We start from the raw sequence: 25,390 nt of genomic DNA, 5'->3' as shown, positions 1-25,390 counted from the left end.
TCCTGGAGCTAATGCTGTGCTTTCCTGTACACTTCTGTTGTTCCATCGCTAAAGGTACCACTTGTAGCTCCTGCAAGGCCTGGGCCCTCCTCCTTTCCAGGATCTCAGCTTATTCCTGGTTTGCTTTAATGTCTTATTATGACTATAAATACACAATGCTCCTAAGACATATCTTCCTGATTTCCTTTATTCTTTTTTCATTCATTCACTCCTTTATCACTCAATCAAATATAATGCTCATTATTTTATTCTAGGCTTTCTTCTAAGTCTTGGCCATAAAAGCTATAAAAGATGAAGGCAGCTATTCCAACAGTGGGACAATTACAGCCCTAGTCATCCAGTTTAGAAATCCTGGAGCTACTTTTATTGCTTATCTCACATGGTCTCCTCTAATTTGTAAAAAAAAAAAAAACCATTTTGTTTCTTAATTTTCATTATTTATTCTTCCCTCCTATTCCTGATGTTATCATTCCTATCCAGGTCATTATGTCCTAATTCTGAAATTATTCAAATAATTTCTTACCTGGTATCTTTACGTATGTACACTAAATGGCAAATGCACACACACACACACACACACACACACACACACACTGGATGTCTTCTATGTGCTAGCATTTTTCTGGGTTGCCATAGGAAGACAAACACGTGCATGGTTAAACTCTGGCATATTTATACAACGGAACTCTACTCAGAACCAAAAAGAATAAAAGCATGGGTAGACACAACATGCATGTCTGATCCTTACTGTGGTTGCAGACACAAGGTGATGAAATCATGTACAAGTTTATAATAAGCAGAAACGAATATAAACACAATTGAAGAGTTCAGAATAGACTCTGGAATATTCAGTGTTATCAGCTGGACATGGCAGTTCATGCCTGTAATTCTAGGATTTGGAAGCTGAGGCAGGAGGATCAGCATGAGTGCCAGCTTGTGCTATATACTGAGTTCCAGGATAGCCTGGATACCATGTCTCAAAAAGTAAGTAAACAAAATTCAGTATCAATAGTGGTCCTGAGAGTACAAACTTAAAAAAAAAAAAGTTTCCACTATGTCTAGGAGAAAAATGAACCTGCTTAATCAAATAAACATTATACAAAACCCAACAACAAACCAAACCAAAAGGGACTTGAAAGACTGAGACAGGAGGATAACCAACAACTTAAGGCCAACCTGGGCTACATGGCAAAACCTTGGCTCAAACCAACAAACAAACAAACAAACCAACCCACAGCTAATATGCTTAGTGGAGAGAGACTAAACATTCTCCTTCTATGATCAAGAGTAAGACAAGGATATTTGCACTAGAAGTTCTAGCCAGAGCATTCAAGAAAGGTAATTAAATCCTTTAAAATATTGCCAAAATTAATAAAGTTTGTAGGAAGCAAGATCAACATACAAGTCAAAGCGCTTTCCTGTATATTAGCAATTAATATGCCAGCACCTAAGAATGTGATGCCTGTGTAACAGTAACTTCTCCAAACCACACAGGCATAAACTAACAAGATTAGTAGTAACTTCTCATTTCTGTCAGGCATGGAAAGGCTGTATGTCTCTCACTCACGGAACAAGAAAAGTCTAAGCAAACTAAATGTCAATTCAGAGACATGGGGTTACAGGGCAAACCACCACCTACAAAACTTGGAAGTAGGTAGCCCGAGGCAAGCAGATCACAAGATAGTTCTGAGCTATAAGATAAGAGCCCATTTCACAGAACAAACCAAACCTGGACCAGAAGCTGGCTTTGGGAAAGGAAAAACCCCACTATGCCTGGATAGGCTCCTGAAAGCTGTGGTCAAGGCTGAGAGCTGGAAACTCCAATAAGGCCAGCCTCAGGTGGGACGAGCCCGCTGTCCTAGGAACTTTTCTGGATTCTCACAGTGATGATCAACAAGAGATTGCCTCAAGCAGCCAGCTGGGAAAAGGGCAAATTAGCTGTTTTGAAATAAGCCCAGAACATGAGTTCTTTAAAAACAAAACAAACAAACAAACAACAACAACAACAACAATCCACAACTGGCTGAGGCCATGCATGGTGATCCTAACACTCTGGGAGAGAGACAGGCAGACCTCTGTGAGTTCAATGTCAACCTGGTCTACAAAGTGAGTCCAGGATAGCCAAGGCTACACAGAGATACCCTGACTGGAAAAACCAAAAGAGGAAAGAAAAAAAAAATCTGGCTGAAAAGAAACCATTTCACCAGAACCCAACTAGATATCCATCTCAAAAAAGAAGGTACTTAAAAATAAATAAATAAAAGAAGGTACTTTGGGCTGGAGAGATGGCTTACAAGTTAAGAGCACGGGCTGCTCTTCCAGAGGTCTTGAGTTAAATTCCCAGCAACCACGCGGTAGCTCAAAACCATCTATAATGAGATCTGGTTCATTCTTCTGGCGTGCACATGTAGACACAACACTGTATACATAATAAATAAATAAATCATTAAAAAAGGTACTTTACCACACCTTAACCAAATATCAGCTTTCTAGCCTCCTGTCTCAGGTGGGACCGGGAAGCACTTGTGAGGGCCACAGCCCAGAACACAGATATTACTAAGAGACTGTGACCAAATCACAGGGCCACAGGACACCTTTCATCTCATCACAGAGCTCCTACTTGTAGCAACTCAGAGGCCAGTAGGCCTCAGGCCTTACGTATGTCTCTAGCAGCTACAGGGACGGCAGAGCAATTGCAGCACTTGCTGCTACTGCACAAGATCTGGATCCACAGGCAGCAGGAAGAGAGAGACACTGGGCCTGGCTTGACTATTTGGAGCTTCAAAGCCCACCCCCAATGACACACTTCCTCCAACAAGGCCATACCTCCTAGCATTCCACTCCTTATGGACCTATGGGGGCCACTGTCTTTTAAACCACCACACCACACAATGTATCTAGATCACATCCACTCTGGTCTCCCCAACCCCACTCTCCTACCTCTGCCCTTTCATGACCACACCCACCAAGCTCCCTCCCTATATTTTGTGATCACTGAGTTGTTGGATGCTGACTGATCCTGTGTAGTAGCCACAGTAGCAGTAAGTTCACAACTGCAGTGGTTGTGTCATTCCCAAAAGACAGCAGGAAAGTACAGGGGGTTTGTTTTGTTTTTGTTTGGTGTTTTGGTTTTTTTGAGACAGAGTTTCTCTGTGTAGCCCTGGCTGTCCTGGACTCACTTTGTAACCCAGGCGAGTCTCAAACTCACAGAGATCTGCCTGCTATGCTTCCTGAGTGCTGGGATTAAAGGTGTGTATCACCACGCCCAGCTATGGAAGGTACAGTTTTGATTTACAGATACTTTTTCACATTTGAGTCTTCTCCTGCAGTGATGCATGCATGACAGCTTGTAAATATCTACAAAATTAAACGCAAGGGAATACTAGCCAGGGGTATTCTTCCCAATAATGAACAGGATAGTTAGTATAGATTCCATCTAGAGTCTGAGATAACATGTGATGGCCTCTGTATGGATTTTCTTCAAATTTAATGGACTTGGAAAGCTTTTTGCCAGGAAATTTTCAGAATTTAGGGGTAGCACAGAGAAGCATGGGCTTATAGCAAGAGAAAGCCGAGGAAATAGTCTTTACACTACCACCAGTTTTTGTGATATTTATAATTTGATCATTAAGAGATTCAGAATCCCTCCACTGGAAGCCTGGCCTGCAAGGTGTGCTGGGGTAACAAGGGTGGCACAGAGTTTCTGAGAGTGGCTGAGCAATGGGGTGGGGAATGGGGGGAGATTGATTTCTTACCAGACATCCAAATATCTACCTAAAAGGCTTTAAAAATGTAACAGCATTTTCCTTTCAAGCAGATTTCAGTGTCTAGAGTTCTAGGTCAATTGATGGCTAAATCATATTCTGAAGTTAAAAAAAAAAAAAAAAATCAATGGAAAAGTAAAAGTTTAAAAAAGCAAAGTGCATTTCCTTAAATCACAGACCTAATATGTACCACGTTAAGGAAAGCCTATTTCTCAGCACCAGACAGACGACAGGGCCAGAAGGCTCGGTGGAGGAGGAACTACAGGAACCCTGTTTCATTTAATGAATCATACTTGGGTCTAACAGCTCAGAGAAAGAATGCTTTCAAATCGGAGGTATTAAAATGTCAAGAATGTGCATTAAACAATCTGCCTTTGTGACTTTTTAAAGCATGAACACTACAGAAGGGCAGGAGAAGAAATGCTCTGCTGACATATGCTCACTCAAGTTCATGGGGAGGGAGAGCCAAGTGCAGGGCAGACACAGAGCATGAGCTGTGTGATCTACAGCCTTGTGAAAAGCAAGGTTTTTGAAAAAGCAAGATGAAAAGAAATACCACTAAGTAAATTACACATAATAATTCCAAAAATACTAAGTTTCCTAAGAGGACAATTAAAGAAGGAAGCAGTTGTTTCAGAAATAAGCTGAAAACAGCCTTTGGGATTTTTCGAGTATTTAATTATGTGCTTCTGATGTTTAAAAAAAAAATCCTTTCTGAATCCCAGTGTTCTGCAACTTATCAATGATAGGGCTGCAATGAGTACAACATATATATTAGAACTTCTACTATATGTAACTGACTAATTACAGTAAAAGAAGGTACTTTTATATGCACGGCATATAGTTGGCTGTACACAGTATCCACATGTTCCACATCTTAGATGCAATCAACCCCATACTGAAAATATCCAAGTATGAGGGGAAAACTGCACCTACACTGAAGGCTTGTATTTTTCCTTGCCACAACCCCTAAAACAATACAATGTACAACTATTTATACACCATTTCCTCTGTATTAAAGATAAATAACTGAGATTTAAAAAAGCAAACAGAAGCTGGGTGTGGTGGCGCACGCCTTTAATCCCAGCACTCGAGAGGGAGGGGCAGGTGGATCGCCGTGAGTTCGAGGCCAGCCTGGTCTACAAAGTGAGTCCAGGACAGCCAAGGCTACACAGAGAAACCCTGTCTCGAACAAACAAACAAACAAACAAACAAACAAAAAACCACAAACAAACAAAAGGCAAACAGAAGAATGGTTTGGTATATAAGCAATTTACATAACAGACTTGTGCGTCATGGCTGTGGCTCCTGAACCCAATCATTCATAGACACTGAAAAGTGAGTGCATACACACATGTGCAAAAGCACCTGCTATAATGACCCCATTCTCAAAACTTGAAATCAAGAAGGGAAAATCTGAATAGTTTAATTAAAAGTAATAGTTTTTATTGATTATCATCTATATATGCTTTCTGCTTTCTGGATAAAAGACCATACATTTCTTAAATTGGATGGTAAGACCTAGGAAAATAACACCTCACTGTGAATCTAGAAACATGAAGATATAATGACTTCAAAAGGAAAACTGTATTCAGATGATCTACCCAAAGGTTATGGTTAAATAGCCGTAATAAAGACCCTGGAGACTATCTGTTGGCTCAGCCTGGCAAGTATCCCCAAAGGGACAGAGACATTTCCATACTGAGGCAGAGTTGCTGCAGGCAAGGACTAGGGCAGGAAACAAATTAGAGATTCAGTCCTCCTGAGATTGCACAAGGGGAGTAGGTGTTTAGCAGTTTTCTTTCTCACCTCCCAAATGGGATCTCAAGTATTTTGGTTCAGAAAAAAAAACCAGTTTTGTCCTCAGCTCTACCTTAAGACACGAATATGAAATAAAGGCCACCCAGGCTGGGAAGGTGCCTCAGTGGTTAAAGCACTTTCTGCGCAAGCATAAGAGCGGGCATTCAGTGTCATGCAGACACAGTGGCCAACCTGTAATTCCAGCACTGAGAAGGGAGACACAGGGGATCCCAGGAGCAAGATGGCTAGAGAGACGAACTGTACGGAAGCTCTCTAGGTTCGGGTGACTCTGCCTCAACACATAGGGTGGGCAGTTATTGAAGACTTCCAACTTCAGGCTCAGGTCTCATGTGCACGGGTACACAAACACACCTGCACACACACAAACACCCATATACACATGTGCACATAAAGAAAATAAAGGGCACCCATAAGTCACTCTCAGATCTGGAGAGATGGGCACAGCAGTTGTTATTACCCCGAGTGCTTCCTTAGAGCCACAGTATGAAGCGTTTCACATAGGCTCATCTACACAGTCTCAAAACAACTGAAAAGGGGACAGGATGCAAGTTAAATACTTAGGTGTTCAGTAGAAAGAACTAGTTAGGAAATGTACCAGGTCTGTTTCCACAGCTGCGCTCGGAGTTTATTATTTGAGAATATCTGGGCAGAACAGTTTGATTTTTCTGGAATATTTATCCAGAGTCAAAATCTTAGAAACTCCAACAAAGATGTTTCATCATCACTGACATTCACAAACAAGTAGGAGAGTTCCCATAAAGGACTATTTTGAACAGAAAATTCTAAAGTAAATCTTTAAAAGGCAACCTAAAAAAAGAAACATAATACTATACTATAATACTATGAATAGTTTCAGTTCTGATAAAAAGCACATTTTCAAATTAATCCAGTTGCCAATCTTCTTTTTAAAGTTGTTCAGAACTCTTGGGCCTAGATCTTCATAACAATTTATCTGATATATTACATAACATTACATTTTTAAAGCCAGACACTGCAATGACTTCTCAGGGGTGCCAGGCTTGGCGGTGCACGCCTTTAATCCCAGCACTCAGGAGGCAGAAGCAGGTGGATTGCTGTGAGTTCAAGGCCAGCCTGGTCTACAAGTGAGTCTAGGACAGCCAGGGCCACACAGAGAAACCCTGTCTCAAAAAACAAAAACAAACAAAAAAAAGGAATTCCATTTGATTCTAATTAAGGAAGAGATTTTTTTTTTCAAAATGATGTAATGTTAAAAAATTGTTTGGAGACTTATCACATAAAATACTTTAAGAAACAGCCAACCAAATTTCTTAACTGTTCCTCTCATCAATTTACTCTGTACAGTCTCCAGCAGCTGCCTGGCTACCTAAGTTATTTGCCTACTTTCCTTAGTTAGTTCCTTTTCACAGGACACAGAATTCACTAACAACTGGTTTTTACACCTTTATTTCATGACTATTTTTATTTGCCTTCCTTGCTGGGTGAACCACCTCAAAGTCGGCTCATACTGTAATACATTCCCACCATCTCTTGTGTAAAGCACAGGTCGGCCAAGTGTGCTCTTTGCCACTCTCTTCCTTATATCTCTATGTTGTCTCACACAATCACAAAGTAACCTAATCGTCAATAAACCAGTGTCTATGAGACCACAGCTCCATCACACATGAATTCACTTAGTCACTGATAGCAGACTGTCTAAGTTAAGTGATTTTGGTACCAGCTGAAGCTCAGGAAACAGTTGGTGAAGTAGAAGGAATGACAATATAGAGCAAAACCTGCCAGGTCACCTTAGAGTTTGTCAAATGCTCTTTAGTTTGGGAAGGCAGAGTTTTAAAATGTAGGGGATGAAATTCTTTTGGGGGGTAGCTTGGGGGGGGCAGAGTTTTCTGAGTAGTACTGGCTGTCCTGGAGCTTACTCTGTAGACCAGGTTGACTTTGAACTCAGAGATCCACCTGCCTCTGCCTCCCCAGTGCTGGGATTAAAGGTGGGGGCTATCCATCCCCAACTAGGGGAATGAAATTCATAAAGGAAAGGAAACCTCAAGGGAAACTTCAAAAATGTGGTTCCATGTCCAGCAGTGGTGGCACATACCTTTAATCCCAGCACTTGGGAGGCAGAGACAGTTGCATTTCTATGAGTTCGAGGCCAGCCTGGTCTACAGAGCAAGTTTCAGGACACACTGGGCTACAGAGAGAAACCCAGTTGTATAAGGAGAGAACTGACCACCAAGGGCTGTCCTCTGATTTCCACATGGGCACCATCCCCATACACCAATGCAATAATACTTGCAATAAAGGTTTTGTTTGTTGCAACAAGTCTCTCTCCACAGGCCTGGCTGTCCTGGAACTCACTTTGTGGACCTCAAAGTCACAGAGATTGCCTGCCTCTACCTCTTGAGTGCTGGGACTAAAAGTATAATCCTCCATCACCTGGCAGCAAAAGGTTTCTGAAAATCCAATAAACAAAAATCAACACGAAATCAAACATAACAAAGCCGGGGTGTTTCCAGCTGTGCTGGGCTGTGCACTGCAGGATTTCCCTGCACTCTGGGTTCCAAACACACTTGGATTTTGTACTGAAGCCATCTTTCCGTGCAAAGGAAAGAAGACTGCCTGAGACACCCCAGCTCAGGTTTGAGACTCCTCTACCCTGTGAACTGTAGTTTTTATTGTACACACAGACATTTCTGGACATCATGGAGGACAAAGACTTTCAGTGTTTCCTGTTATCATTCTTCAGCATTTATTAAATAAGTTCTCTTTGGATTACACTGTGTCAGAATATTTGATTTTAAAAACTGTTTGAGATGCTGACTTCAGTTTCATTAAAGAAAAACCATTAAATGAATTTTGGCTTAGGATTAGGACAGAATTGCCAACCAAACCTGAAATGACCTTAAACCTTTTTCCATTTTGTACTATGTATTTATGTGAAGTAGCATTCTCAGCATGACAATCATCAAATCAAAATATTGATCAATGAAAAATGTTGATGATATTTTATGCCTTACAGCAGCAAATATTCAGCCAAGATTGAATTCTTCATGTAAATTAAACAAGTACATCCTTCTTACCAGTATGTAAATTTGCTTTGTCTTTAGAAGAGGTCCCTAGTGTAGTTTCCAGCACCCCTGTTAGACAGCTCACAACTGCCCGTAACTCCAGCTCCACGGGATCCCACAGGCTCTTCTGGCCCCTGTGGGTATGGTGTGTGCACACCCACAGCGCCCCTCCCTTTTTTAAAAAAATGAATACATCTTAGAATAAATTTGCCTAATTATAAGCCAGTATTTAATTTGCATACTTCTTCCATGACCTACTGTGATGCTCTATTGTCTTCCTGACAGAATCTAGACTCACCTATGAGACAACTCTCTGGTCATGTCTATCAGCAGTTTTCCACTGGGTTGACTTAGATGTGGGTGACACCATTCCATGGACAAAGGTCCCTGACTGAATAAAAAGGCGAGCTGAGAACTGGAGCTCACCCCGCCCCCACCTCTATCTGCCTGCAGATGGATGTGAATAGATGCTTTGCACTCCTGGTGCCATGCCTTCCCCACCACGATGAAACTCTACGTCAAAACAAGCCTCTCCCTTCTCAGGTACCTGCTTCTGTCAGGTATTTTGTTAAAGCGATGAGAAAAGGTAACTAATATATCTAATATATGTGGGGTCTGGGAGCAACAGGCTATAAGCATTGCTATAAGTCGTCACTCTTTGAGTGTAAACACCAATAATCTGCCTCCCCCCAATACAGGGTCTTGCTCTGAACCTCTAGTTGGTCTGAACTGTGCAGACCAGGGTGGCCCCTAACTTGTACTGCTCCGCCTTGCCATGAGCCCACATACCCGGACTGTAGTGTGATCTGCTATGCCTTTCCCTTGCATTCTTAGCTACCCACATACACGTTCTTGCTATAAACGAGTATCACAAAACCTTGTATGATACAACTAAAAAATATGCATCCTTAGGAAACTTACTCTATCAAACTTTACCATGATAAACAACAATTTCAAAGATACTAGATAAATATGCACTGAATTTCATATGTGTGAATACATGCATGAATGTTAGTCCAAATCAACTGCGTAAGCCAATGAATTCTATAGCGTTTATTAAAAAAGCTTCCTTCAAGGAGAATATAGGCAGTAAGCTTCAAACCTCTACCAAGACCTAGCCGACGAACAGGATACTCTCCACCGTTGAGTGGAGAGTGAGATCTGACTCTCACATGAACTCTGGTGCCCCTTTTCTGACCATGTCCCCTGGATGGGGAGACCTGGTGGCACTCAGAGGAAGGATAGCAAGTTACCAAGAAGAGACTTGATATTCTAAGAGCACATATAGGGGGAGGAGGTCTCCCTCAGTCACAGACATAGGGAAGGGGAGAAGGAGAGAAATGGGAGGGAGGGAAGAATGGGAGGTAACAGGGGAAGGGCTAACAATCGAGATGTAATATGAATAAATTAATAAAATTAAAAAAAAAAAAAAAAGCTTCCTTCAGACCCCATTAAGTGACAGAAAATTCAGACAGACCAACAAGTTAGACCTCTGTAGCAGTGTGGGAAAAGGACAAGGTCTTGTCAAATAGCTACCGAGTTTCTGGGATGTCTAAAAGAGAAGCAGGCTCACAGGAAGGGGCTTATTGCCCCTGTAGTCTGTATTAACACAGGCAGAAAAAAAAAATGGTCATTTTTATTATAGGAGTAAACGGGTTCTCCAAAAACATTCAGTAAAAGCACCAGGTCAGAAAAACAGCAGCCAAGTGCAGGAGCAGGCTGTGCATCAAGCCAGCGGGAACTAAGCACTGAGAATGGCACTGGCCAACTGGGTATGAGCTGCTTAAATAGTTAGGTTGGGAACTTGCTGCAACTGATTCTTAAGGGCAGGGAACAGTGAGGGATGATAGGTAAGCAACACGCTATTTTAGTTAACTCTGAGCTACAAAGGGACAAAGGTATCGTAAACCACTTCCAGAGGCAAAAAATAAATAAAAGAAATAGCACAGTAGGGGGAAACCTGCAATGTGCCTACCATCCCTGATAGTTGGGAAGGTATTCACACCAAGAGTCTTAAATCTTAAGTGCAAGTTGGTTTATTTAAAGCAGACACTGTACATTGAGTACCGCTGTGATTGTAAATGGTTACAGGCAGATACTAGAAATAGTCCACTCAGCTTCCCAGTGCCATCTGACATACAAGGGAGGCTTGTCTTCTGACCCAGAATCCATTAGTCTTCTCTAGAGTGGAATTCCAAAAGGTGCCCAGTCTGCTGGTCCATAAGTGTCATTACGGGGCTGGAGAGACGGCTCGGTGGATAAAACATGTGCTATTTTTGCAGGAGGCCCAAGTTGAGACAACCATCACTAACTTCGGGTCCAGGGGGACCTAGTGCCTCTGATCTTCACAGGCACCTGCACTTGTGTGCACATACCTACAATATACATATACATAGTTAAAAATAAAATATTTTTTAAAAAAAAGTTTGCCTAAGACCAAGCTGGGCTACATGATACCTTGTCTCTATAAACATAAGTAATGTGGTATGGTTTAACCTAAAACAACAACAACAACAAAAACAAACAAACAAAAACTCAAGCCAGGTATAGGAGTGCACGCCTTTAATCCCAGCACTTTAGAAGCAAAGGGATTGCAGATCTGTGTGAGTTCAAGCCCAGCCTGGTCTACATAGTAAATTCCAGGACAGCCAGAGCTACATAGTGAGACCCTGTCTGGAAAACAAAAACCAACCAAACCAAACCAAAATCTCAGTGAAGGATATATATGTACCACAGAGAACAAAAGTTTTTAAGCTCTGAAATCAAACAAGTGGATTATAGAGAATAAACCAAAGACAAACAGGCTACTTTCTCCTATTTTAAAAAAGCTAAAGTGACTCTTTTTTGGTTTATAAGGGTTAACATTGGAACACCAGGTGAGCTGGTGCACACCTTTAATCCCAGCACTTGGGAGGCGTAGGCAGGTGGATCTCTGAGTTCGAGGGCAGCCTAGTCTACTAAGTAAGTCTAGGGCAGCCAGGGTAACACAGAAATCCTGTCTCAAAAAACCAAAAACAAAAGGGAACATTGGATGCTCATGCCACTCTAAGACATGTGACTCTCTCACAAACCTTGTTAGGATGTTAGCACAATCCCTGTCTGACACTGGGGGAAACGGAGTAAAGCATTGTACTATATTTGTTTACAGATCTGAAGGGCTCTTTTAGGAATCTAACTATTACTGATCAAAATGACCTATCAAGCTATCAGTTTTCATCTTACACTGTTTTAAAGTTGCAAATGACTACAGGGTAGCTATACCTTACTTTCCAAGTGAAAACTGTATCTAAAGAGAATTAGGCTACAGTCTATGGACACAACTACTGAATAACTTGATACAGATGCAGATATATGAAACAACCTAACATTTTTGTGCAAATGAGTTTAGACTGAGAGTGCTAACCGCCTCTCTCCTGGATTCTAGCCCCTTGCCCCTTGGGTGTTCTTCCTTCTCTAAAGCAAACTTCTCACTCACAGTCACGGCTCTCGGCAACCCCATTCCTATTCTCCAAGCCTGGTTCAAAACCTTTGTGTCAGCCATGCCATTTTCTTTTTTCCTGCCATCTGCAAGCTTAAGCTGAACATTACCTAATATACAAAGAATAACACATCATATCCCCTTTCTCAAGAAACTTTAAAAATAAATTCTGTACTATAATGGATGGGTGTGGTGGCTCACATCTGAAATCTCAAGCACTAGGCAAGCTGAGGAGGGAGAATTAGAGTAAGTTCAAGTCCAGCTTGGGGTACATGGTGATTTACAGGGCTATTGTGTAAGACCTCAAAAAAAAAAAAAAAAAAAAAAAAATCAGAACAAGAAAAATATATACTAAAAAGATATTGCAAGAAACAAATAACTATGACACAGACATGGAGTTGTTAATAAGGTGAAATCACTCTGACTTTATAAAGATGGCAGTTGAAGACACTTGATAGATGGACAGGATGTGGATAAAAAAAGGCACCAGAGTGAGCATGAGGGCTTTGTAGGCTGAGAAAACATAAGCGAAGATAAGAAAATTGCACTTAGCACACAGTAATGAAGTGTGGTTATAATACAGAGCTCCTCAAGGAGAAAAGGGGACCCAGAATGGAAAGGAAAGTGGAGCCACACTCTGATAACCACTAAGTGCCTTTTGCCTCACAGATGTAGACGAAGCACTCGTGGTGTCTCTTCAAGTAGTAGCTAAAGGCCAAGATGAACTCTGTGGGCAAGTCACGTAACTCTTCCATCCTCTACACTTACATAAGGATATTGTGAGGCTTAAATTGGTTAACACAGATAAAGCCTGGAACAGTATCATCACAAAGTGCTATGTTAAGTATTTACTATGATTATACTTGTACTTTGAAAAGATAAATTTAGCAGCAATGTGGAGAATGGATTGAAATGGAAATTTCTTTGCTGTACTGCCTTTACTCAAGTAGTTGGGCCTCCAAGGACACGCACTGCAGAAGACCTTGGTTATTTACATAGTTACTATGAAACGGATCACTTGTTATTCAAACCATACCTCCTTTCTGACGATTGGTCTTTTTATCCTTGCAGAATACAGGTACTTCAAGGATAATTGTTTTTTCCTGTGCTTAAATGTAATCCTTCTAGATAGAAGCTGGAGAGATGGCTCAATGCTTGAAAGCACCTGATGTTCATGCAAGACCTGAGTTCAGTTCCCAGCAGCCACATGATGGCTCACAACACTGCAACTCCAGTTCCAGTGTATCTGGAGTCCTCTTCTGACCTCTGTAGGCATCAGCCATGCAAGTGGTGCACATGAAAAGATGCAGGCAAAACACATGCATCAAAGAATAAATGAATCTTAAAAAAAAAAAAAATTCAGAGCTGGAGAAATGGCTCAGTGATTAAGAACACTGCTTGCAGAAATATAGGCGATAGGGAAGTAGAAGGCCCTAGAGGGTCCTAGAAACCTACAGGAAGAACATCGTGATGGGTGGATCGGGGCGCAGGGAGTCTGCTCAAACTATTGCACTAACCAAGGACAATACAAATAGTAAACATCAAATCCCTACTTTGGGGACAGCACATTCTCCACAGTTATGTGGAGAGTAGGGACTGACTCTGACATGAACTCTGGTGCCCCATATTTGACCACCTCCCCTTAGTGGGGAGGCCTGGTGGCACTCAAAGAAAGAATAAGCAGGCTACCAAGATGAGACTTGATAGCCTATGACCATATAGTGGGGGAGGAGGTCCTCCTTGGTCTTAGACCTAGGAGAGGGGAATAGGGTGAAAGCGGGAGGGAAGGAGGAATGGGAGGATACAAGTGGTTGGATAACAATTGAGTTGTGATCTGAATAAAAAAAAAAAAAAAAAAAAAAAAAAAAAGAACACTGCTTGCTCTTCAAGAGGACCTGGGTTTGAGTCTCAGCCCCACATGGCAGCTCACAGTCACCAGCAACTCCAGCTCCAGGGGATCCAACACCCTCCTCTAGCCTCCACAAATCTAGGCACATATAAGGTACACAAATATACAAACATGCAAAACACCCATATACATACAAAAAAAAATCTTAATTAAAAAATCCTTCTGAATATTCAGTACAAGTTCCTTTTAAACCACAAACTCTTCAATAGCCTTTGTTGTGAGGATGGGAGTAAGTGCAGGGACTTAAGGAATACCCATGGGAACAGGGACATTCATGGTAAGATAAAGACTTGCTTTATCAAAAGGATGTCAGTTTATAAAGGAAATGGTCACATTTTTCATAATCTAAGAGGCCTCTGAGACTTGCCACTCCAAGTTAGTGAACTGTTTAAAATAACTGATCTGAACACGGTCTACTTTGAAGAGAACTTCTGTCATCACAGTAGAAAGCTGACCCAATGATGCTACAGGGCAAACAATATCACACAAACAAAAAGCTAGTGACAAAATGCTCTTCACTGTCTTGTTTGACTCCTCCAACTGCATTTTTTTTTTTTAACTCTTGTTTAATCTCTGACCATAGGATGTGGTCCGTGGTTAAACAGATCTATATTAAAAGTCAGCAGCTGCCTTTCTGCTCAATATATAGAGCAGCAAGTGTCAAAATGCCAAATGTGACATTTTATTTATAGCTGAGTCACATAAAAAAAAGTGCAGCCCGTTTCTAATTAAAAATGAATCAATTAAAGCAGTAACTCAAAGAAATGTCTGTCTCAAAACTGAACTAGAGTCATAGACTGAGACTTCACAGAAGCGAACCACGCATGGTCAGTGCGTACTCACAGAGACATGCACACTCATATACGGCCTCTAGCTGTCAATGCTGAGGCAGTCAGTCTCAGAGGAACAACGGAGCACACAGCAAGGTCGGAATAGGAAGGGACAGCACTGAAGAACAACCCCCATCCGGGCACAAACATGAAATTGCCCCCATTTGCTGTTACAATGTGGAATGGCTTCTGTATTTATTAAGCTTTTTAGGGGCTAGCTGCTTAGCAGGACAAAGGAATTCTACGAAGTACTTAAAAAAAAAACAAACAAAAACACCAGCAGCACAAGTTTGCAAACATTTTGATAACAAAAGCATCGTGAGTAGGTAAGGCTGTGAGTGTGCAGTTGACGCCGACACATGTGAGTAAGAACTGACACCTACAACGCTGCCACTGTGTGGCTGAGATCCTGAGGAACAGAGGGGATAGCATAAGGCTAGTATATTAAAAAATTATCCATGTGTGTCCCTTAAGTTCTGATTTATAATGCAATATCAATTTCACCAATAGCAGCATTTGTCCAAATGTCCTCTCTAATGTGATACACCACGCCCACCGGTTAAGTATGTGCAGTGAAGTGAGCTATAGACAACCAAAAGAAATCTCTAGAACTATCTCAGCCAGAGTGATGGCCATCCCTGTAATCTCAGCACTTGGGAGGCACTCAGCTTGGAATACACGAGACCCTTTCTTTAATCAATCAATCAATCAATCAATGAAACAAACAAAACAAACAAAACCCAAAAGTCTGCAATCTGTCTAAAAACAATGGCATGACTAATAGTGACAACGGGATACAACTACATGTTACTTTGTTCCAAACCTGTGCACCCTTCCCACAATGCTTGGCTGCCTCTCACTTAGAAAAGTCTTTACTCTCTTCCAGATACACGAAAACCCAAGGCATTCTTGGTTTGCGTACTTCCATGTGTCCCATTAAGTTTATATTGCCACTACACTCCCTGTGCAGTCCTTCTGCCCAGCTTGGATCCAGCTGGGTTTCACAAATACTCACTACAAACACACCATGCTGCCCTAAATCTCTGTGGAACAAGGCAGGGATTAGTAAACAAACAAAACACATGATGCAAAAGAAAACCCCTCAAAAAGCCAGGTGTTTTGGCTTTCTACATGATGACTAGTATCCAGGCATGTACTATGTATCAAACAGCGTGCTGGTCCCTCACATACCACATTTTTAAAAACAATCATCTTTTTGTTGTTTTGTTATTTAGAGACAGAGTTTCTCTGTGTAACCCTGGCTGGCCTCAAACTCACAGAGATCCACCTGCCTCTGCCTTCCCAGTGCTGGGATTAAAGGCGTGTGCCACCCTGGCCAGCTAATAATCATCTTTTGAACTAAGCACATTACCTTTATTTTACAGCTAAGGGATAGTTAATATACCTCAAGCAATGGAGATTCCAAAATCAAAATCTGCCTCCCTCCAAATCTTACTCAGCTCTCTCACCACAAGGTAACTCCTAAACAAACCTACATTTATCAGGCTAAGAGTTAAATGACACTGCTTTATTCACTCCAGACTAAGCAGAGGAGGACTGATGTTTGTAACTATTACTAAGCCAGTTTTAAGAGGGACTATGGCAGATGCCACCAACCTAATGAACACACAGACAACCATCACATGGTAATTTCCTTTGCTGAATTTCCTCTGTAATGATTTCTAGTTATTTCTGCCTTCTGTCCATGTGCTTAGTATCAATTTTCCCTTCAACACTTTCAGGTCTATTAGACTGAATCTCTGGTTACATCTCCGTTGGTACTGATTTAAAAAATGAATTCTGGAAGACCACAGAGGGGAAAAATAAAATCAATGCTTTGCTCAGGAACTGTAATCTCATACTAGGAAATCTGGTGTACACTGTAAAATTCAGTATCAAATGACTTCAAGCTTTGAGCATATCCTGTGAATACTAAAAAAGACTTGTCTGAATTTTACCCCAAGTTCTCATTATTTGATATGTTTAAGTTCTGACAATGTTATTTTTTTTTTTAATTCTTTTTACGTATGTGTATATCTGTGTGTTGGTTTGTGTTCATGAGTACAGGTGCTTGCAGGGGCCAAAAGGTGTTGGATCCCCTGAAATTAGAGTTACAAGTAGTGTGAGCCACCTGATATAGGTGCTGGGACGTGAACTTGGGTCTTCCACAAAAACAGCAGGTGTTCATCACCACTGAACTATCTTTCCAGCTCCACTAATGTTACTTTTTAAAAGAGCATTGGTGGCCTATTTTATCAGCACAAAATTTTCTCCTATCAACTGATAAATGGATAAATAAAAATTAGTTTACTCCTGCAATGAATTTTACTTAGTAACAAAAAGTATTTTAAAAGTCCAATATGGATGAACTTTAAAACTATAAATGAAAAAAATGCCCAGAGCCTGTAGCTTTCTAGCAGAAAGGCTAGTGGCTGCGTAAGCCTCGGGAGTTCAGGATGATGGCTAAGAGATATGCACATGCTTCTGGAATAATGCAAACACTCTAAAATTGATGTGGCAATGCTGGTATACAACTCTGTGAATAAATGAAAAAACACTGAATTGCATACACAAATTGAGTATTATGTGATGTAAATTATATCTCAGTTAAGTTGTTGAAAAGGAATTTTATTTGAGATAGACTCAAAAGACTCATGAAGAAATATCATTCTGTAAGCACTAACATCACATTTTAGCTCCTAATTATTTCCCCTCAATGAATTTAAAATAGGAACAGGGAAAAAGCTGGTGGCCATGGTGGCACAGGACTTATAACCCCAGTAAACCGTTCCTGACCCAGAGGACACAGTCTCAAGGCTTCTGCCCTCTTGGGAACCAGACCTGGTCCCATTCTACAAGTCACTCCCATGGGAGTAACAGAACAAGTTGAGTAGGCTGGCTCATGTCACAGAACTGCTGCCTGCTACATGGCTGTGAACACTGGTGTTACAGCAGCTTAGAGGAAAGGCTTTGCTATTACTATTCAATAATAATTTTCCAGTACTTAATAAGTGAGTCACGGAGGCAGGTATGCTTTAATGTTTTAAACCAGTGTATAGGCCAGGACCTATGTGTGGGTAATCACCTAGGTGGGACTGCTTCCTCTGGGGAAGATGGCAGGAACCAGACGGTAAATGATACTTCTTTCCCCAAGTCTCTCTATTCCCCAAGTATCTCTCAGTCTTTAGACTTAAGAAAAAAAGCAAACTTATCCTTATAAAATGTCAAACATTGTGTAAATATAAACAGGGAAGTTTCTACCTACGAAAGCCAAAGGCAGCAGCGAGGGCAGGGGGAAGGAATTGAGTGACTTCATCTGTTCGTATAAGAGACAAAAGCAAGAGCTGGGCATGGCGGTGCACACCTGTAATCTCAGCACTGCGGAAGGCAGGTGCATCTCTGTGAGTTGAGGCCAACCTGGTCTACAAGTCAAGTACAGGACAGCCAAGGCTACACAAAGAAAACCTGTCTTGAAAAACCAGAGAGGGGGAGGGTGTGGGGGTGGGGTGGGGGCTGGGGGGGGGGCGGAGAGAACAAGGCACTCATAGCCCAGGCCCACACTTTGGCCTGTGAAGACACCTCCATTCCTCTGGAGGTCCTGCAGGCACAGGCTGCCGGAGAGTTGAGTCTACATTTTGGGACCCAATAGTTGGAAAATGCTTGTCCTCAAATAAGCCAGTCTTCAATATTCTCTTCTGTAAGCATTAACATCACATTTTAGCTCCTAATTATTCCCCTCAGTGAATTTAAAATAGGAACAGGGAAAAAGCTGGTGGCCATGGTGGCATAGGCCTTATAACCCCAGTAACAGGATGCAGAGGCAGGAGGACAGTGGGTTGATCTGGCTGGGCAGCACAGTGAATGTGATGATCTTATCAACTTTACCAGCTCTAGAAAACAACCGAGGGAACATCTTTGGGCTGGTCTGTGAAGGGCCTTCCAGAAAGAACAACCCTCCCCAGGGTAGGTATTACCTGGAGGAGAGCCTACATTCAGACAGGCCAGAGGGAAACAGTGCTGCCTGCCGGAGTTGCTTCTTGCCAGTGTCTACCTGCTGCTGTTGCTGCCATTGGAATCCAGCTTCTTCTGGACCTCCGGCTCTTCAGAGCCAGATGGAGGCTACTGCAGCATCTAGTCCTGGACCGAGCAGCTACCAGATTCTCAGCCTTTAACATACAGACAGGCACGGACACACCAGTCCCTAACACTTATAAGCCATTCCAGAAAATCCTTGCTTATAATACATATATACATTCTATCAGCTCTTTCCTTTAAAGGAATCACAAAATGAGCTCAGGGCCAGACTGAAGTGGACTCTACCTCAAAAATCAGAAATAGTAGCAGGTACGAGGGTGTCAGTCAGCATCTTCAAACACCAACATCCCATCTCAACAAAAGGAAGAATGGAAATGCCTTCAGCAGCAAATGCAGTGACCCTTTCTTCATACCCACTTTGGAGACTTCAATTAAACAGGGGAGAAGTACTTTCTTTTTTGTTTTTATATTTATTTATTTGTTTGTTTGTTTGTTTGTTTATTTTTTTGAGACAGGATTTCTCTGAGTAGCCTTGGCTGTCCTGGACACGGTTTGTAGATCAGGCTGGCCTCGAACTCAGAGTTCCACCCACCTCTGCCTCTCCCAGTGCTGGGATTACAGGTGTGCACCATGTGCCTGGCAAGAAGCTCTTTATACACATGAGGAGGAAAAAAGTTTGGGGAACACAGCAATCATCACAGAGAGGGCTAATCTGTTTAGGGTACTCACTGAAACCCTTTCTGTAAACGGATGATATGTCCACACACAATCTAGAGACATGAAACAGCTTAATTGTTGATCATACTAAAATCAACAACATTTTTTTTCCCCACAAAAAGTTTGCTTCTTTAGGGACAAGAGAAAAGAGTGACAGCAAGGTTAAGAAATGTCTAGGAAGCCCAACACCTACATTTGAAGCCTGAAACTCAAACTTCCCCATCCCTATTACGCAATCTGGCAAAATTTTAAATCCCTGAAGAACTTAAGTCTCATTTAAGACAGATGAAAACTGTAGGTAGCACTTCAAGGAAAAGATTTCTTCCCAGTCTTCAGCATTGGCCTCCTATCTATGTACCGGTCAAGACACCACCAAAGAACCTCTACACCACAGCCCCACCAAAGTTTAAAAACTTTGTGGGACCTTGCCACAACGACACTCATGTGTCATATTCAACATGAAACACAGGCTGATGCGACAATTTCATATCAGCCAAATACATGAAGCAAAGGAATCAAAGCGAGCAGTGGCAGCCCCTGGGCTCCAGCTCTCACACAGCACTACGGAACCGGCACTGCTGCTGCTGCTGCTGAGTGCACTAGCCAGCAGGAATCCACCCCCCACAGAGCAGAATTATGTAACTGTGTCATTATGTCCAGCAAGCATTAAACATTCCTGGTTGTATTGAGGGTCCCTCTTCAAGTGCTCGCTCTCCCAGGCACTTCCCCTCACAACACTGTTTCGTTACATCTGCAGAAGCTTGTGCACAAATCACAGCTAACAGAACACATGCAAGAACTGTCCTCACCACCAGGTAAAAACATAAAGAGTGTACCTTTTCTGTGTTGGGACCAGTACAACAAAAACAAATGTAAAACCATGCCAGTCCAAAGTGTGCTCCCCAATCTGCTGGCAATACAGCTTATCAGCTGGGGTTTTGCTATTTGACACAAAAGCTGAGGAGAACCAAGGCCAGAGTATGGAGATGAGACTGGAGCAAGAGGAACAATACAGTAGTGACAGAGCGAGCACAGAGCAAGAGGGAAGACATTGAACTCTGTCTAGGCTCAGGTATGATATTCTAGATGTTTACATATTTCCAAGACCATCCAGTGAAGTCCCGTCATTTCTTACAGTAAAAGTTTAAGGTTTATTACAAAACAGCAACAGGGCAGTGCCTTATACTGAGTACTCAGGGCTCAGAATGTCAGGGCCATTCTATTGATTGATTGGTTGATTTTTCCAGACAGGGTTTCTCTGTGTAGCCTTGGCTGTCCTGGACCCAAGGCTAGCCTGGAACTCACAGAGATCTGCCTGCCTCTGCCTCCTGTTGCTGGGATTACAGGTGTGCGCCACCATGCCAGGCCCCAAGGATCATTCTTAATGCTTCCCGCGGACTAATGTGGTTAATCATCACTAGAAGCCAGGGAGCTGGCTAATGACCTTGTTTTACAGAGGAGAAAACAGACACGATGAGGCTAAGGGGCTTGAGCTGATGCCACTAGGCCACCAAATGACAGTTCTCCTGCCTGGCCCCTGATACTTTCCTGAGTTCACTACAGTGGCTTTCTCACTGCATTGTGGGGATCATTTTAATTCTGAGAGTACTGCTGTAGATGTATTTTTTAAAAATCATTTAAAGCTGGGTGTGGTAGCGCACACCTGTAATCCCAGCACTGGGAAGGCAGAAGCAGGTGGATCTCTGTGAGTTCGAGGCCAGCCTGGTCTACAGACAGAGTGAGTCCAGGACAGCCAAGACTACACAGAGAAACCCTGTCTTGAAAAACCAAAACCAAAACCAAACAAAAAAAACATTTAAAATTTGCAATGAAAGGGCTGGAGAGATCGCTGGGTGGTTAAGAGTACTGGCTACTCTTCCAGAGGCCCCTCACCTGATCCCAGCACCCACATGGTGGTTCACAACCATCAGTTATTTCAGTCTTAGGGGATCTGACAGCCTCTTCTGGCCTCTTCCAGTACCAGGCATGCACGTGGTGCACAGACATACATGTAACCAAACACCCATGGACAGAAAGTAAAACAAACTTAGAAGAAGAGTGCAATCCAATGCCACAAACAAAACGTGAATGGATGGAATATAATACATTGGAGGGCAATGACTCCAGTGTTCTGCTGCCATGTGACGTCACTCTTGTAGAAACCTTGGAGTGGGGCCAGCGTTTCCAGCCCACACCTTCTTGTACTTCTTGTGATTGTTTCACTGACCTGAAAGATACAACTATTGTTCTTATTTATTTGGCTTTGCTTTTAAACTCATGACTACATCTGTCTGCTCAGGTAAAACAAAGTGCACCTTGAACACACGCCGCTCAAGTGCGCCTTGTCAGAGAGCACACACTAGCAGATACTTCCTGCCCTCCCCGCCCCGCCTAGCCGCAGGCACCTAACAACAGCCTGCACTCCCACCTGTAAGTTTAACTTTTAGGGGACCTATTTCTTGTCCCTCTTAAGGTAAGAGCTAAGAGAATTCTGAAATGTTTCCTATTATCGCCTATTAGTTCTCCTTTAGCCCCAGAATATTTAATTGAAGGATAGCCTGAAGTAGTGAGGGAAACTGTAAGTGGACAAAAAGCATCATCTCTAAAGCGTGACACTTCGTTTCAGCATGGCCCCTCACTGCTGCACTCGGATCTTGCGCTCACCAGCCCCTGCCACTGTGCTCTGCGACCATTCTCAAGCTGCTCTTCAATTTCATTGTATCCACAGTTCCACTGACCAAATACCATCTGCTGTTTGACTGATCATCAGCTGCCCCGCCCCGCCCCCCACCAACCATACACACTTTTACTATTTATTCTGAGCTATCATTACATAGTTACTCTGGCCAATACCCTCAACAGCTTGGCTGCTTTGTTTTCTTTCTTTTTTTTTTTTTTTTTGCAGGTATATGAAAGCCTCCAAGCTCAATGAGCCATCTATATAATATTTCATATTAATATTTCTGATGTTTTATTTCCAAGGGCATTTAGAAAGCTCACTGCTAAAGCTCCACGGGTCTCAAAGCAGCTGGACACAACTAGAGGCCAGTGGGGCAGGCAGGAAGGCTGTCACACTATGCGTTCACAGCCACGGTCATCCACAAAGCTGGACAAGCCTACCATCTGGCATGCTCCCTGCAGCTATTTCCCCTTTTCAAATATTTTCTACTTTCTTCAAACTTTGGAGTACTGTCCCTTTCATGAAGTCTTTGCCAATTCACAGCCGAAGACTTTAAATCTGAAGGCACTATACTCACTCCGCTCTTGTTCTGTCTTGAGTGTGAGCGGCCTCTGCTGCACCATCACTGCTCTCTTCTCTTATATAATGTATAGAAACAGTTCCCTCTCCGATCTATCTTGCTCATGGACACTTCATCCACTTCCTACAGGGATTCCACCTAAAAATCTTTTTCCAATAAGCACTTCTCTACACAACAGTGCGAACCTTTGCTCCTAAGTATGTGATGCCCGGAAGACAGTCTCACAGAGGAGTCACTACACATCCGGTTAGAGTAAAAACAGTGGTAATGAACCAACCGTCACACATAGCACTGAATACCTTGTCAGCAACACTTTCCGAAACAGCCCACACGATTCCAAAACTCCCTTTTTACCTGTTACAATTAACAGCTCTGCTAAAACTCTACAGTCAAGAAAAGTTGAATTCTTTAGCCTAATCTTAAAAACCAGTGAACATGACATCCTGACTCTGTGTTACTAGGTCTAGATTAGAAAGTAGCGGAGGAGAAAGCAACAAATGTTTCAGCTACAGCTTTTTTTTTTTTTTTTTAGAGCTAAAAATATTGCTGGATAAATTGAGAACCCTATGTGACACTTAAGAAGTAGCGATACATTTATAACAAACCATCTGAGGAGTCCTGCCGTTCCCACTCATTCGCTTCACCTGCATTGAACGAGCAGTTCAAATACAAGCCCGTGCCGCTCTCCTGACAGCTGTTTACATTAATTAAAGGTTTGGTCTCCCAGGTCTGGGTGAGAGAGAAAGATAGAAGGGAAGAGAGGGTTGGAGCTGAGAATCCTGGCAGCGCATTCACCTGGGATACCCTCGGAAAGATACCGGCCTCTTCCGTGAGGGCAACCCCCCGCCACACACACACACACACACACACACACACACACACACACCCGCCTCCAGCTGGTGTTCCAGCAGGCATCACCGCTGGGGCTGCCTGCGACTCGAATGTGTTATTTAATTTTCTAACTACTATTAAGATAGCTCCAGCAGCGCGCGCATGTGTGTGCGTGAGATGCGCTGGAATTAAAGATGCTCCATAAAATGAAGTTTATTATTAGTATTATTGCAGCCCCCGGGCCTAAAATAAAGCAAAGACTATAATCACATATACTTCAAAGGGGAAAGGGGGGAGCCACAGCTAAGCAGCCTCTGCGGCCCCCACCCCGGCGCCGACCTTTAACCCTCGGGACCGCCGACCCGGGGGACGACCGCCCTCCCGGGCCGCGCACGCCGCTCACCCGCCGACTCCCCGGTGTTGATCCAGTCCGGGTTGGCGATGCTGGCGATGGCGAAGATATCGGCGGCCAGAAAGAGACATCCTGAGATGATGGTCAGTTTATCCATCGCCCCGCCCCGCTCCCCCCACCCCCCACCGCAGGGCAGGCCGCGGCCTCACGCCTTGCGCCCCATGGGCCGCCGGGCCCCGGGGTCCCCGCGCCGCCGCCCTCGGCCCTCGGCCCGCGCCGCGCGCTCGCGCCCTCCGCGCCGGGACCCGCAGCCGCCACCCGCCCCGGAACTGCTTGGCCCGCCCGCCCCTCACCCGGAAGCGAAACTGCGCGCCGGCCGGCGGCGCCCAGGACTGCCCTGCCGATCCTTCCAGACCCGGCGCTGGGGTCTGATGTGGGAGTCAACGGTGGTTCGAGACCGAGACCACTAAGATTTTAAAGATTTGCTCTGTGAGGATTAGGTGCAGAGTATTCCAGAGACAGGAAACAGCTACTGGGGAGAAAGTGGAAAGATTGTCACGTTCAGGGACCTGCAAAATGCCCGTATGGCTAGAGTGGTTTGAGAAAAGGTAGGCAGAGGCCAGAGGTGGGATTCGGGGGTGGGCGCGCGCCTGTAAATCCCAGGACCGGGGAAGAAGAAGCCGAGCCACCAGTTCTTTGACAGCCTAGGCTAACTAGTGAGATCCTGCCTGTACGTTCATGCACCAGCTGTGTGTTTGGATTTTGTTCCAGATGCAGTGGGAAGGAACCGGAGGGTTTTCAACAAGGGTAGTGACGTGACCCTATTTAATTTAAGATCTAGCGCGTAAAAAAGGATTATAATGGGAGTGAGGCAGGGAATGCAGGGACACCAAAAATGGCCAGGTAGTCTAAGACAGAATTGTGGCTGTTAGCTAGGTTAGTCAAGATAGAGAAAAATGCGCAGAAGGAAGGATTTGCCGATAACAGAGAAGGAGATGAAGAAGAACCTAAAGTGATGTTAGTTTGCGCCAACTAGGTGTTTAGTGATATTATTTACAGAGTGAGGGTGTGGGGAGAGCCTTAGCTTGAAAGGTCAAACCGTAAATAATTATATAAATTGTTACGATGATAACAGAGGATTTGTTTACGATTTGCTATCCCCCGGAAGTTTCTTTCCACCATGTCTGCTAAATCACCCTGACTTTAGATCCATCTCTTTCTCAGCACTCCATAGAGCAAATAGGGATGATTTTTCTACCTAAGTACCACCTAAGCTATCTCTAGAAAGACCTAGAAGAGTGACATCTGTCTCTATTTTTGGAATGCCTACACGTACATAAAACTCAGCAGGT

The 25,390-nt window shown here is 43.2% G+C and overlaps 1 protein-coding gene and 1 pseudogene across 1 annotated transcript in view; one reads left to right on the top strand and one right to left on the bottom strand.

Annotated features, from left to right (window-relative positions):
• The window catches only part of Mosmo (modulator of smoothened), a 56,416-nt gene extending 32,197 nt beyond the window's left edge, over positions 1-24,219 (bottom strand). The window contains exon 1 of the mRNA XM_051145152.1: positions 24,090-24,219. Coding sequence (XP_051001109.1) covers positions 24,090-24,195 — 106 coding nt within the window. The 5' untranslated portion in view covers positions 24,196-24,219. The remainder of the gene's footprint in view (positions 1-24,089) is intronic.
• LOC127190234 (uncharacterized) lies at positions 11,619-11,731 on the top strand (annotated as a pseudogene).
• Positions 24,220-25,390: the final 1,171 nt, after the last annotated feature.

The sequence above is a fragment of the Acomys russatus genome, chromosome 5 (assembly GCF_903995435.1).
Source record: "Acomys russatus chromosome 5, mAcoRus1.1, whole genome shotgun sequence".
NCBI lineage: Eukaryota > Metazoa > Chordata > Mammalia > Rodentia > Muridae > Acomys > Acomys russatus.
Note: the sequence above shows the minus strand (reverse complement) of the source record. Positions and strands in the feature narration are given on the sequence as shown.